General features: G+C 40.2%; 1 protein-coding gene across 1 annotated transcript in view; it reads left to right on the top strand.

Moving 5' to 3' along the window:
• Positions 1-14,999, top strand: part of ADAM12 (ADAM metallopeptidase domain 12) — a 182,731-nt gene that overhangs the window by 38,379 nt on the left and 129,353 nt on the right. The window contains exon 3 of the mRNA XM_074158846.1: positions 8,909-8,982. Within this exon, the coding sequence (XP_074014947.1) occupies positions 8,909-8,982 (74 nt within the window). The remainder of the gene's footprint in view (positions 1-8,908; positions 8,983-14,999) is intronic.

Genomic DNA, 14,999 nt, shown 5'->3' with positions numbered 1-14,999 from the left:
TGTTGGGCCTGAATTTTTCAGGTGTTAAGCATCCCTTTAACAGAGTGAGCCATCATTGTCCAGAGGTGACAGTAAAAAACTGCCACGAGCAGACTCGACAGTGCAGCAGGTATCGGGAGGATGAGCTACCGCATGCTTCTCAGACCTCCAAGGCTGTGTGGTATCTAGTCACCTTTTCTGAATAGAAGGCCATGCAGACACTCCCCCAGAGGCTTACAGTGCTGCGGGCATTTCTACTTAAACCTTTTGGGGCAATACAGTAAGGACAAACAATGTAGGGGAGGATTTAATTTTTAACAAGTCTTCAAGTCTCTTCAACAAGAGACTCTTCTCTCAGACTCTTCACCAAGTCTTTTTTTACTATTAAAAGGACCATTGTATTTGGAGGTCTTTCAAAAAGCTAGAATCTGCATCACTGCAATCAACCTCCTGCCCAACCTCTTCAGTGAGGTCGCCGTGTGTCAGAGGACAGGAAGGGCATGGTCTTTCCAGCCCGTTTAGGGAACTGGTTGTGATAGCAAACAACACAGCCTTCCATCAAACCGGGATTAAAAAGCACTGCTACTCTGGACCTGCTTCCAAGCTGAGGACCTACCAATTGTACTAGGTCTGGGTAGAAAGTCCTGTGCTCTCTGAAGTTGGGTCAGTACCCAAATGACAAAATTTGGTGGCCTTAGATAGCTTTGTGGAGATAATACTTCAAAGAGGTGGCAGCAGCACCTTAAGCAGGGGGCTGTTTGGGATACATCGCAATAAATCATAGAATCATAAAATCATTTGGGTTAGAAGGGACTTTTAAAGGTCACCTAGTCCAACCCCCCTTCCACGAGCATCTTCAACCAGATCAGGTTGCTCCGAGCCCCATCCAACCTGGCCTTGAATGTTTCCAGGGATGGGGCATCTGCCACCTCTCTGGGCAACCTGGGCCAGTGTTTCACCAGCCTCAGCGTAAAAAATTTCATCTTTATATCTAGTCTGAATCTCCCCTCTTTTAGTTTAAAACCATTATCCCTCCTCCTATTGCCACAGGCCCTGCTAAATGAGAGCTGGCTAAAAGCATACAGATTTTTTTATTATTTTTATTAGTTGTTCTTAATACAAAATTGAGTTCACAGTTTGGTGCAGTCATTTCAACTCAGTCGAAACCATATGTTGCTTCATTTTCCTTTCTTCCTTCCTTTGTGATTCGTGAATCTAACGAATCACCCGCTCCCAGATGCGGAGCAGACTCCTTGCAGGTCATCAGGCACGCAGAGAAGTGTAATAAATACACACCGAATGTTGGTTTGTGTTGGTTTGCATCCATCCTGCTGCTGCAAAGATACAGGAAGGGCTTCAATACCTCGCATTGGCTGGTTTGTGTTACAGCACGCATCCTTCTCCCAAACCACATCCTGAGACAGAGGACAGCGGAGCTCGCTCCCAACCGGCTTTTTCAAAGTGCTGGCAATACCAGTCCCCTTTTTTTCATAATTCACTAATGTTTGTTCTCCGAACTTGTTTTTGGGAATCTTTGAAAGATTTTTGTTTCAAAGTTCGTCCTGAAAAGGGACTATTGATTTTGACCTATATTCAACCAATATAGTTCAGCAGATAATTGGATAGCTGCTTTCAAAACCAAGGCTGCCCTATTTGCTCCGCTCAGATTTAATTAAAAAGAAAGAAGAAAGAACACATTTTACTTTTTTTTTAATGTATAAAGTTGTGAATTTTCTGTTAAACCCTGTTTAGCTGGCCAAATGCACATAAATATGTTTTAGTACAACTTCAGTGCCTGATAATGAAAATATGGTGCAAATGTTGAATTCAGCTTTCTTGCCTGACATTTTACTGGCACCAAATAAATTCAGAGCATAACAGCTCAGCCTTAGAAGATACAGATTTCTTTAAAACATCAAACTAGTTATTTTGGATTTGCTTCTGAAATATTTGCTCCATAATGTTATGACATTTTGAGCATGTTTTAGCTAGGTTATTTTTTAATTTAAAAAAAATATAAACCAGGAATACCTCACAAAAAGGATGTAGCTAAATTGTAAGCATGCTTTCCCTTTCCCAGAGTAGTCATTAGCTTTGTATTTCTGCATGGAAACCAGGAAACTGTGTGCTAGAGCTGTGTAGTTTTATTGATTTTGGTCTGGCACGATTAACTTCTCAGTTTCCTCTTTCTTGAGTGTTATTTGCTTGAATTTTTAACTCTGGATAGGGATCTTGAGACACCAACAGTGAGCAAGAAACTGTTAATTTAAATAGCCCTTTACAGGGATTTGTAGGAGCTTCAGCAGATGCTGCCAGATGACCTGATGGCCAGCAGCTGGGACTGCCAGAACTATAGAGGTGGTGCACCTAAACTCTTATTTTTTTTACATTTAATTGAAAATCTTTTTAGCTTATTAAAAGAATCCTGCTGAATTTGGATCATTCCCAAGGTTGTCCTGTTGCTCCTGTTTTGTGAGTGTCACATGAGCTCCATGGTGGGGTTTTCTGTTCCTGTGAGGAAGCTGGGGAAGGGGCAGAAGAGCTGCTGCCTTTGCCTCATCTCTGCTTTAGGACTTCGTGTGTGATGGTTTCTGCTGTGTCTTGTGGTGGGCAGCGGTGTAGGACGCAGGAAAAGAAGAGGGTGGAAAAGCCTGACTACCTCCAAACAGCAGATTCATTTGCTATAGGAGGAGGTAAGAGAAAGCGTAAAAAAAAAAGAAAATTCAGTTTAGAAACTATGCCTTCCAGAAAGAAGAATCTTAGACCTATTTGTACAGTCAGCAAGAAAAAGTATGATCATTGTGTTTTCAAAGAACCACTTCATTTTAAAGTTGGGAACAAACTTGGAAGTTCTTTGGTTTCCTACATTATTGGAGTGGCTCAGCCAATTTGTTAAGGGGCTGTGATTCTTTGCTACACCATTAGAAAAAAAAAAAAATCAAACCAAAAAAACAAACCACAGCAAAACACTCTGTTCTCTTTGTTGCTACTCATTATATACAGCCACAGGGATACATGCTTGTCATTTGACAGTAAGGAAAGCACAGCTGAATTCACTGCCCCCAGGAACTTGCAAAACAATATGAATTAAGTGTTTATACTTTTCATGTCCGCATGAAATATCACTTGGTTTTGGAGGTGTTTGTAAGAAACATAGACTCTTGTGTTTGCTTCTAAACTAAAGCCAGAAGAAAAGGAAGAAATACTTATTGATTTAAAAACAATGCACACAATTTATAGTGGTTTTTTTTGCCGTTTCTAATGATCTTAAATGTATATATTTTGTAGACAGCTTGCATTTGTTGGATTGAATTCCAGTTATCATGGTAAGATTCCCCAGGTGGCTTTATTTCTTAAAGATTCCCCAGCTTTTCCCTCTTTGTGTATTACAGACAGTAGAGGAGTAATATCAGCCCAAATATCTGATACCTATAAACATACCTTTCAGGTTGTGAAGGCACCAACACAGAGTGTCAGTGTGCGACAAATAAGGGGGAAAAAAAAAAAAAAGGTGTTTTCATATAGACAGCAGAAAATGGCATAGAATGTATCCCTACTGGAAATAATGTACTCTTTCCTCAGTTATGTAATTTCTAATTCTTGATGTTAACTTTTCAGATACATTCCACACAAATCTAGATGCTTTTTCCTGTATCTGATATGTCTCAAAAGTCCTTCCTTTCCAGAGCTATGCTTAAGAGATAACATAAACTTATGACCCTCACTTTTTTTTGTGCTGGGATTTCTGTTTTCAGGAGCATAGAGGAGAAAGTAAATAGGGTCTTATCCTTAGAGTAAACTTTGGTGCTTATTTGCACAGTTTAAGACTCTGGATTAAAAAATGCTCCTAAATTATCCCCTGGTAGACTACTTTGACTATCCAATCATCAAGCCTGGTGTGATGTGTCTTAATGGTGGTGGAATCCAGGTAGCCAAAGGTCAACAGTCCTCATTGGCTGTCTTTGGCCAGTGTAAGTAATTTCTGCATGAATATCTATTTAGTTTTGTCTAAATACACGCTGAAGTTTCAGAGACATATTCTGGTTTCTCCACATTATGGAGATCTCTCTTCACTGTTCCTCTCCCTCTTTTCATAAACAAACACTGATTTGCTTCTGCATCCAGCTGCCTTGTGTAACACTGTGCTAAGCTACTATCCACGACCACATACAGGTCAGAGCCAGGCTGGCTTTGCGGTAGCTGGTCAAAATATATGACACTCATCTCTTGCATCTCTGTGTTATTTATGCATCCTATGGGAAGATTGCAGTTTCTTGCCGTGGTTTGGTGCAGGGATGACAAGCTTTGCGCATGGCTGGAGTGGCTTCCAGAATCTCTTCTCCTGCGCTTGTCACTGATGATGTGATTTCTCTTACTTCAAACTTAAGCCCAGGCACCTAGTTATTAAATGTGACAGTCTATGAGTATTTGTTGTACTTTTATTTTCGCTCCATGTTGAATGTCAGGAGCCTTGTTGCATACAACTATTTGCAGTCCATAGTTCTCCATATAATTATTTTTTTCCTTATCATCTTGCCAATTTTTACCCATTTCAGACTAAGAGCGTCCCACCAGTGACCTCTCAGGGCAGTTCGTGCAAACTGGCCTGGCATGTGACAGGCACTTTGTGGGTGTAGGTCAACTTGACCACATATGCAAAGTTGACCCTGTTGCAAGGTTGGCTTTAGCAAAGTTAATACCAGCTCTAGAGAGACTGGAAACCACTTTGCATTAAACAAACCTGCCTATTTCAGTCTACCATTTTAGGATATAATTTGAAACTTCGAAACCAGAGAAGTAAAATCACCCTTTTTTGTTCTATTTCTCTATTCTCAAATCCTAGATTTGGACAACTGATAGAGCCGAAAACGCATTTCTCTTTCCAAATGAATTAATGCTGCTGTTTTGAGTTTATTTATGCTCTTTCCCTTGTCTATAAGTATTTTCTTTTATTTCTATTATTTATTTGCTAGGCTATTTTTTATTTAAAGTTGTAGGTGCTGGTCTAACTCATGTATCTTAATCCAATAAAATCCTTTATCTTTTATAGAGAGGAAGTTGCAAAGATATATGCATTAGGACTGTCCACTTCATCAGTTTTCTGTCTCTTCAAATGTAATAAGAAATGACTTGAAGTATTCTATCCCAATCTAAACAGTCAGTGTCAAGGGAAAAGCTCATTGCACCACAGTGTGATCACAGTGCGTGTCAACTCCACAGCCCAAAGGAAGAGATGATCCAGCAATGATTAAGGCTTTTTTGCTAGATTATGGTGCACAAAAATATGCTCAGTGACAACTACTTTGTATTCAAATTCCAGAATGGGCATCCCACCACGGTGAACAGATCTACTCCAAGAGGACAGCTACTAGTAATCCAGGCATAAAGAAAAATATTTGTGGGTTTGGGCCTTTTTTAGGCTATTATATCATTATTATTAGAAAGTAGCCCCTGAAAGTATAAGGAGTTCAAAATCTGTTACTGAGACTCTGTCTTGGTATTCACGGTGACGTGATAAACATGGGCAACAAATGGAAAAAAACTGTTACTGCTATTTTGGAGCCACTGTTCTTGTAATGCCTTGACGTCTCTACCAGAAGGAAGGTGCCTATTTGCTCACCTCTGTGTTTAGGAAGCATGCCTTTAGAACATTTTACGTGCTAGTGATGTAGATTTTGAAAGTAAATCCTCTAAATAAGAGAGAAAAGTCAAGGGCAGTACTACTTCAGTTGTCCTGAAGTCAGTTCTTCCTCTTAGGATATCAGGGAACGGTTTGGTGCATGGATGAAATCTCATGCCACAAAAAAACATTGCCAAAAAGAAAGCAGCAAGTTGTATTTTAAGAGTAGAAAGAACTAGAAAACATAAGTCTGTAGAGAAAAGAAGGTAGAACCATACAAATTATTTATTATGGTTTAAATAACGCTACTCTCATAAGGTTCACTTTACTTTCACATTTGATAATTTTAAAGGGATCAATGTGGGAATAAGTTGTGGTTTCAGCATGGAAATTATTTTCTGTGGTTCTTAAGAAAGGTTCATAACAAGTGGTTCTTTCCGAAATGTTCTGAGCAGAATATATGCCCTCACAACGTGCTTTTTCAATTATTCTAAACAGAAAACACGAAACAGCGATCTAATATCTGTATTTATAGTAATTCCCATTTCATCTTGCAACTCAGTTTTGAAAACGTTGATTGTGAGGGAAGAATATTATGGTTCTTCATAAGATTCAAAATGAGCTTTTAAGATCTTGTAGCAGAATTGTGCAAATACTTTAGGGGAGACTCCACCGCCACTGCAAAAAAAGTAAAGTAAAAGAGTTTAGTTCATTTCACAAATGTATACATTAAAAAAAGGGAGGGGGAAAACCCCACAAACCTAAAATGCCCTTTCTGAATGATATTTTTTTTTTCTCATTAGAAGTGTATAATTTTAAGTGCTTATGTGCTTCCAATCTCCATACCACCTGAGCAGTGTGTAATTTTTACTGTATTTATGCTTATGACTGCCAGTCAGACTAAGAAGTATATTTTCATCTCTTCCCAAATGGTAAAAAGGGAAATGACCCATTTGTTCAAAAGAAAAGTCTATGGTAAAGCAAGAATCTGAACCTGGGTCTCATGCAAAGCAGCCCAGCATCCTAACTGGGGACATTATTGTGCTTGATAATAAGAAGTTTCAGCTTTAGGGATTGTCTGAGAGATGTTTTTTGTCTTGTAGCAGTCTCGTTTATTCTGCAGCTGCTTTTTTAACTTTACAACTTACTAACATCACTTGACTGTCAAACGAGTACCATTGTGAACTCATGAATAAACATGGTTATCATTTATATATTAACTGAGGGCCTTTAGCTGAAAAGAAACCATTTGTGCTACTGCAATATCTTAATTATTTACTGTGTTATATTGTAATTAATTGTATTTTACTCTCGTAAAACTCTATAGTATATATATCTTATTGGGTTTGGAACCAATGCACTAATATTAAAGTGGTAATCAACGCTGCCTCTAAATATTCATGCCAATAAATGACTCCCATGTGTTTGCTGAATGCCAAGGATAGTCTGGGGCATTTATTTTGCATTCTAGCAGGATCCAGTTTCTGCAAAGTTCACATAGATGCAGAATTTCGATATTGTTGCTGTTTAGCATGGGGAGAGGGAAAACAAGTTTGAATTTGCTTGAGCATTGGGGCAGGACACTTTAAAAAAAGCAATGGTATCTCAGTTACAAGCTGGGCTTAATAATGTCTGAGAGCACTGGGGAGTTGTCAGCTATTTTTTATTATAATAAAATTACAATTTTGTTTAGTCTACAACAGCCTCCTCATAATTTCACTTTTTAATAAACATCTACAATTTTCCAAATGATTTAAAAATCCTTACATCTCGTGGGCGGGGTGCTCTGACTGTCATGCAGCCGGGGCTCCATCAAGGCACCGCAGTAACAATCGCAAATTCAGACACATTTCCCAATAAATCAATTAAATACCATAACCCTAAAATTATCCTGCTCCAGTATCACAGTTGGCTGACATAAATCTTCAGAAAAGCATATTGAGTGTCCAGAGGAACAACTGATTTATTGAGCTACTGTCAGAAATTCAAACCAAGGAAATACTGTCTCGCAATCCAGTAAGTTTGTTTAATGAAATGTAAGTTAAGTGTAAACAGTCTTAAAATATATGTGAGTTCAGTCTTTTGGGTTAAGAGTAAGTAGCATATTGTAAACTGTGTTTTCTCATTTGAAGTACAGTTTCAAGAGCTGGTATAGGTGCTCTGCCCCTCTCTGCAAACAAGTGGTTGAGCCTCCACTCCCTCCTTTGTCCTAGGGCAGATGGGTCACCAGAACCTTCTGATGTTCTTTCACAGTTTCCAAAAAAATAGTGGATTTACCTTCGGATGCTTGAGATGAGAAAGAACTTGTTTTATAATCAGGGGAATGGCAACATGAAGATCGCACGCAGTCGTGATGGTGCTGAAAATGCAATCCAGATGTCCTGATTCCTGCTCCACGCTGGAGTGCAACTGGGATTTCCGTGTGCTCTGCTGTTGATGTCTTGTTTAGAAAATTCTCTTAAATACTTGTATGCGTACAAATAGTTTGTCTATTGTTCTCACAGAGATACTTGATAATACTGTTGGCCGTATTTCTAATTGCTCCAGCAAAAACTTAATTATCTCTTACGAAAAGTTTAAAATGCATACTAAAATATTTAGCTGTTTATAGGGAAAAAAATAGTTCAGCATGACTGTACTTTATGTTTAGTTTCCATGACAGTCTTAGATCCCGTGTGCCGTTCTACGTGCGAATATTTAGCATATTCAGCCTTAAGGGAAAGAGCATTTCTGTTAGAGCCACGCTGCTGACTGTGATCACAGCACTACAGGTCTGCTCTGAATCCGGGAGGTACCAGCTTTGAACATGGATTTCTTAAACTGAAAATGGTCACACAAAACCCAAACCTGTTTACCTGCACCTTGCCTTAAAAAATAGTACAGCAAGACTGAGCATTAATAAGAGATTATATTAGTGTTTAATGTAGTCACGCTGTTATATGGAGAGGAGAAAGACAAAATTCAAAGCTGTCAGATGTCTCCTGGAACTGATGTGTACTGCATTGCTATGCTTATCTTCTCAGGCAAGATGTTCTCTGATCTGCAAAGTTGCAAGTGATGCAACTGCTTAAGGGCTCACCATGGTGTCTAGGAGACCTATGCTGCCTCGTGATGTTTTTTGCACTGACCTGTGTCTAAAGAGCTGGGACAACACAAACCCTTCTCTTGGTAGTTCCTCCCAAGCAGGGCCTGATCCTACAATGCCAGGCGCGTGTCCAGCTCCTTGGCAGAGCGGGGTGTGGGATGATGGGCTTAAAAAAAGGTTTGGACCTAGGTTTGGGCTCAGCCAACTCTATTTTCCTTTTTCAGAGTCACCCAGCACTGCTGCAGTTTGTAATACAAGCTGAAAGTAAACATCTCGTCATCAATCTGGAGAGGAATGAGTAAGTACCCTTGTTGCATGTTCACTTTATACTACAGGTTCTCGGAGGAGGGTTATAATCTTAAAATTGATGGTTTAAAAGTAACCCGTGGCTAAGTTTGCTACTCGTCCCTTGTGGAACAGGCCACTGACAAGAGAGTTTTGTTCCAGTTTGGAGTGTGTGTATTTGCACACTGATTATAAAGCAAGAATCTCTATCATCTGCATTTATGTGGGACTGAAAATGGACGTGTTGCCTCTCAGAGTGTTCCTGTTGATCATTACTTTAGTTTTGTTTGGGTTTGTCCTCCTTTCCTGTGGTAAGCCATTTTATTTACAGTAATGTGGAAAATCCTACAGTCTTTGGAACTTTTTTGGAGGACTCATCCCTCCTAATGCTGCCTGAGACCATGGTTGACTCCGTGCAGTGGCCGTTGGCATCTGCTCAGGGAAGATGAGTCAAGCATTTGGGCTTAACCCCTGCTGGACTTGAACAAGGGAGCTCTCTGAGTTTGCTGGCAAGGGGCTGACAGTGGGTTGTCTGTGCTGTTCACAAGGCCAGGGATCAAAGCTGAGTTTGAGCCCTTGTTTGTGGGCTGTAAATATTTCATCTTCTTCCACGTGCTCTTCACAACTCCTGCTCACGTTCATAAGCTTTCAGAGAGGGATACCAGGGGCTGCTGTAGAAATGGTGCCACGGGCAGAAACCCAGCAGAGTTTTTACAAAGGGGTACAGAACCATACAGAAATGAAGTCACTTCCCTGGAAGTACATGACAAATGGAACCAAAGTCATCAAAGCCTTGGTCTACCTTCTCAACTGTTGAACTGCTTTTCCTCTAGCAGCATCTCAAGAATATATTGTAGGAATCCAGATCAGGACGACTACATGCTGTTTGTCAAAGAAAAACCAAAGATCACACTCAATCTAGGGAAAACTTTTTATAAATCTTAGCAAGGATCTGTGTTCTGTAGGTTTCCCTGCTGTAAAATAAAAGCAGCAGAGGTATTTTTTTACTGTAATAGAGAGGCCATAGACTTAAGCAGTGCAGCTTTGTGTTAAGAGGAAAGAATGTGCATGTGAAAGCAAATGTCCAAGGGAGGCCGGGTACATGCTGCCTCGGGCTGGTGATGGACAACTTCAATGGGAAACAACAGGGCACCTCTTTAGTCCTCTGTAGTAAAACAGCACAAAATGCTTTTTATTTCCAGTCATTTGGATGAACCCTAACATTACCCAGCTGTGATAAAATCCAGTTCACTTTATTATTCAACATCAGGCCCAAATCTTAAGCTTTCTTTACGTTATTTTTAATGCTCCTTAGTTGTTAATTTCCTGTCCTTGAAGGGTATGTAGATCCCCCATGCATAGGTTGCTCTGTTTCAGTAACTAGAGGAGGATTTAATTCCTTTAGTAAACAGGCATTTAACTTTATATTCTCTTAATCTTTGTCAAAGGGTGTGCCTTCCTTCAGGAATGGGAAGTATGCAGCAATTGAGGAAACTATTTACATTCCATGTCAGCGATTAAAAGAATGTAAAACTGCTAATACAGACCTTGCTGAACATAACAAACTCTCTTGTACCTGTAATAAAGTCAGATTTAGAAAATTGTAAGATACAATCTTCACCTCTTTTAGAAGCAGGACATGAAGGTACAATAAATTAACTCTCAGTCTGACTAACCAGATTTAGAGATGTTGAGATCTCCTACTTAAGATATGTAGTGAAATTATTATTTTTTAGTTTATCTCTCTTTGTGGTGGGGTGTCCACCAGAAGATTTGCGTTCTAGAAGATTTGTGTATGGTGTTAACATCATGAGGTTCCTCATATTATTCATAGATCCCAAACCACATAAAAAGTTTGCAAAATCATTTATCCCCTTTCTCCAGTATTACTGACTTTGACTTTCAGAAGAAACTATGGTCTGAGTGGTACAAGTCCGTGCAGAAGTTGCATCGGTGGGTGTGTGCGTAGGTCTGTTTGTTACCTGTTTCTGTGAATAACACTGTCTGCACGTCTGGTCTGTGCTCCCCAGGGCAAACAATCTCAAGGCCTCTGTGCTTGTCTGTGGAAATTGGTGGTTGCATTTCTTCTGCCTGCAGTGATAGTGTTGGGCATGTTGTCACTGGCGTGGAGAGGCAAGTGGCAGCAGAGGAGGTGAGGCGGTTGGGGCATGAAACAAGCAGTCTGGATGCACTGCTGCTTCCAGGGGTTCATGGGGCAAAAAATAATGTCCAGGAGGGAGAGAATGCATTTCTGCAGAGCAGAGGATGGGGAATAACAGCTGGTGGCAGTGGGCCAGATTGGACCTAAGGTAGATTATGGACTCCAGAGGTGTGAGAAGGTCATCACACAGCTGGAGAAGTGAGCAATGTTTCCATGCTGAAGCTCCTGCCCATGAGTCTCCAAGGCTGCAGAGAGGACCAGCAAATGCACGTACAGACCCTGTCTCCTCCAGCCTGCTCCATCTTCCTGATGCTGGCATGAAACATGCAGCTCAAATACCTTGAAAGCATTGATGCTGTGCATTGGAGTAGCCATTAAATCAGCATAGTTTAGGTAGAAGTAGAGTGCTAAACACAAACATCTTTTCTTGAGTAATAAGTGACAACACATATGAAGCTCTGATACGTGTGCTGTTATTTTACTGTAGTTTTTCATATAAAGCATGATATTCCTTGGAGAGTGGTGGGGGTGGAGGTTGATGGGACCCCTAAATTACATAATTTCTGCATTGGGTTATGCAAAAAAAAACTGGATGTGATTTTCCATGGTTAGTAGAAACAGCTGCTTTGAGTAGTCTTGACATTAAACTCCATTTATTGAAAACCTTAGAGATTTTCCAAACCTTGAGTTATATTTCAAAACATGATTCAGATGCATTAGGCAACCCCAAGTGGGGACTGATGTGTTAAACCATCTGTTATCTATGGAAATATTTAATGTCAGTTTGGTGTTTTCTGATATTTAAACTCATCAAGATGTGTTCGTATGTACTGGGCAAGATATTATAAGTTCTGGAAGAGTCACTGGTACCTAACTTCACAGCTTAGAGTTTAAAATCTCTATGGTTTCCAGCTGTTAAGTTTACTTTTGTACATATTCATTAAATACTTTAGTGATTAATTTCCAGGCATTGCACATTTGTAATTGCAAAAACAAAATTATTGGCCGTGAACTCAATTTGTCAATCGTAGCGAACCTGCAAGTGAGCTTATGTTGCAAGTACATTTCTTACTATGATTTAGTTGCAAAATATGATTGCACTCTTGAGAACCTTAAGCTCTGTAGAGCCTTAAATGTTTTAGAAACACTTGTCATATGGAGAGATTTCCAGAATCAGCAAATCATCGATCAGCTGCAAAATAAACCACCCTTCAGAGCGACTGACTGTACTGGTGTGCATTACATCAATAATACTGATGCACTTCTATTGTGCAAGGGACAGTAATGTATGCACATATAAATTCCTTTTGAGTCGATGGCAGCATGTGGGTCTTAGAGGAAAGTAGGCTTACTATTGTGTAAACGAAACAAAACCCCGGTAAGATTAAATCTGAGTTGGAGAGTGGAACAGTATGTGACTACTGGCTGTTTTTCTGCAACTGGAAACGTTTTACACTCTGTCAGAAATAGGTCTGTATACAGCAAAGTACTTAAGTGTTCTTTTAACTTTAAACATATGAGTAATCCAGGTAAAGTCAGTGGAATTACTTATTTTCAAAATTAATTTCATGCTTAGATGATTTGCTGACAAAGGTCATAATTATGAATGTCAAAGAAATATAACTTTGAACAGATGTTAGAGAACTTTTCCTAACACTGACTCCCATATATACCTGAGTCTATGGCAGATAAAGATAAAAAAGCTGAGATAAGTCGACAGCATGTGAGGGCAAGTAAGGAGGTAGGGTGGCTTTTTCCTGTGGATATTGGCATCAGCAGCATCTCAGGTGTCCCCGGCATGATTTTCTTCTGGTGGGACTTCATTGACCAGCTTTGCAGAGGGAGCAGTGAGGGGTCAATCAGTGCGGTTGTGGCTGATGGGCCATTGGCAGTTCCAGGGGAACGTGGAAATAGAAAGAAAAAGCTCAAGCATTTGAGAGAAGTGGAGTTCACTATTCATTTCCCCATACCTTTATGCTCTTTTTCATCAGGTTTATAACATGACCTTTAACAAAGCAATATAAAAGGGGGAACATATGAGGTTAGATTGCTGCTTTTTATTCCCTTAGTGAAAATTCTTCTGTTTTATCAGGAGGCAAAATCCACCCCAGGCCATGGTATAAGTCTCCATCTTACCCTTTAAATCCTCTAGGATCCCAGAGATCTCCAGAAGTTTAGAGCATCTCTGACTGCTCCCCTTGCACGTTTACCTCTTCTGTATGGAGACACAGTGCCAGGGATGTGTCGGGATGAATGGTCCAGAATTGGAGGTCACTTTGTGAGCTTAGCTCTAGGACAGAGGAGGTTCCAGCAGTATTCCCTCAGTCTGAAAAGCAGGCAATACGCATCCTCATTCATAGTGCTAATGTGACCTGTTCAAATGAGGCTTTAGTGTTCAGAAATCTTTTCTATTGTTTTTTGGCTAAAAAAAAAGGTAGTTCTCACTTCTCTTCTGTCTGACCTTTCTGAATAGGAGCGCTGATTGGTGTGCAAGTGACATTCTAGCTGGATTAATTTAGCAGGGAAACAACCCATTTCCAGTGCCAAAGATAATAGCTGACAAAATTTGTTAATGAATTGACATGCTTATATACAATCAATGGCTTGAAATACAGATAGAGGAAACAAATCTAAACAAACAAATACCAAATAGAGAAACAGGACCTCTCAGAATATACTTGCTATTATAATTCCATGCTGTAACTTAGCCAAAAAACTGTGACCCTTGACTGTTTTATCTGCAAATGTTGGAGCTGGCAGCTGTACTGCAGCGTTTCAGCGTGAGCTGACAATTGGGGCTTCACTTTAATTGAAGTAAAAGTTTTGCTTTAATGGAAGTAACAATTTTTCCCTCCTGTAATGGCAACAGTCAAATGGTCTACACCATTCTGAAATGTCAAAATTCAGCTACGGTAATGACGGTATCAATCCGTGGCTCTAAGGGTACAGGTATTTGTTATAGCTTTGTGGTATAAAGGTGGCATATTTAGTGTGGGCATTGAGATACCAAGATTTGTTTTGTAATTGAGGGAGTATTAGCATGGGTTGGCATTAGCAATGGTAGTCAAGGTTGTGTGCCTGGAGCTGCCTTTGGCTGTGTTGTTGTGGAGCTGTGTTGGAGTGAAAGGGTTCAGTTTCATCAGCAGAGAAACTGCTGCTTTCTTGATCTGTTTTTTTCTCTCCTTACATAAATACACCAACAGAAAGGAACAATGAGAGAAGATATTTATACACTGATATAATATGTTGGAAGTGGAGAGGATAAAAAGACTGGAATTTGTATTCTGGAGAGCTCCTTGTGGCCGAATGTCATAATCTGTAACACGGTCAAGCTTCTTCTCTTCCCATGCCCCATAAAACAGCGGGGGAATGGGGCTGTGCCAAGTTCACTGGAGAGAGGACTGTGTCCTCATCACAGCCCGAACCCCAGGGCCGGGGGAGTACGTGGGGTCAGGAGAGCCAGTGCTGTTCCGTCCTTGCTCCCCAGCCTTGGCACACATGAAGGACTGGGGGAACGATCCCCTTCCTCAGATGGGAAAACTGAGTTATGGGGAGGTTTAACGTGTGTGTACTGCAGAACAACAAACCTTGTTCATAGCATGCAAAAAAATTAGAGGCTGATGGATAGGCCAGGTACTGTTTTCTCTGCACAAATGTTTTCCTGAGAATAGTAGTTTCCAGTGCTGCATCGGTTGACAGCTTTGAACCAAGTTAACACAAGGTTTTGCTTGTTCACTGTCTGTCAGTCAGAGCAACCCTAGAGCTCTACCTTCCAATTAAATATATAACAATAATGGAGAGGGGAATATCCTTGCTGGTGCAATAAATTTAATAAAGGAGTGCCTGCTCTAGATTCCGCTCCCTAGATA

This window comes from Numenius arquata, chromosome 15, assembly GCF_964106895.1.
Source record: "Numenius arquata chromosome 15, bNumArq3.hap1.1, whole genome shotgun sequence".
NCBI classification, from domain to species: Eukaryota; Metazoa; Chordata; class Aves; order Charadriiformes; family Scolopacidae; genus Numenius; species Numenius arquata.
This window is presented reverse-complemented; position numbering and strand designations above follow the sequence as displayed.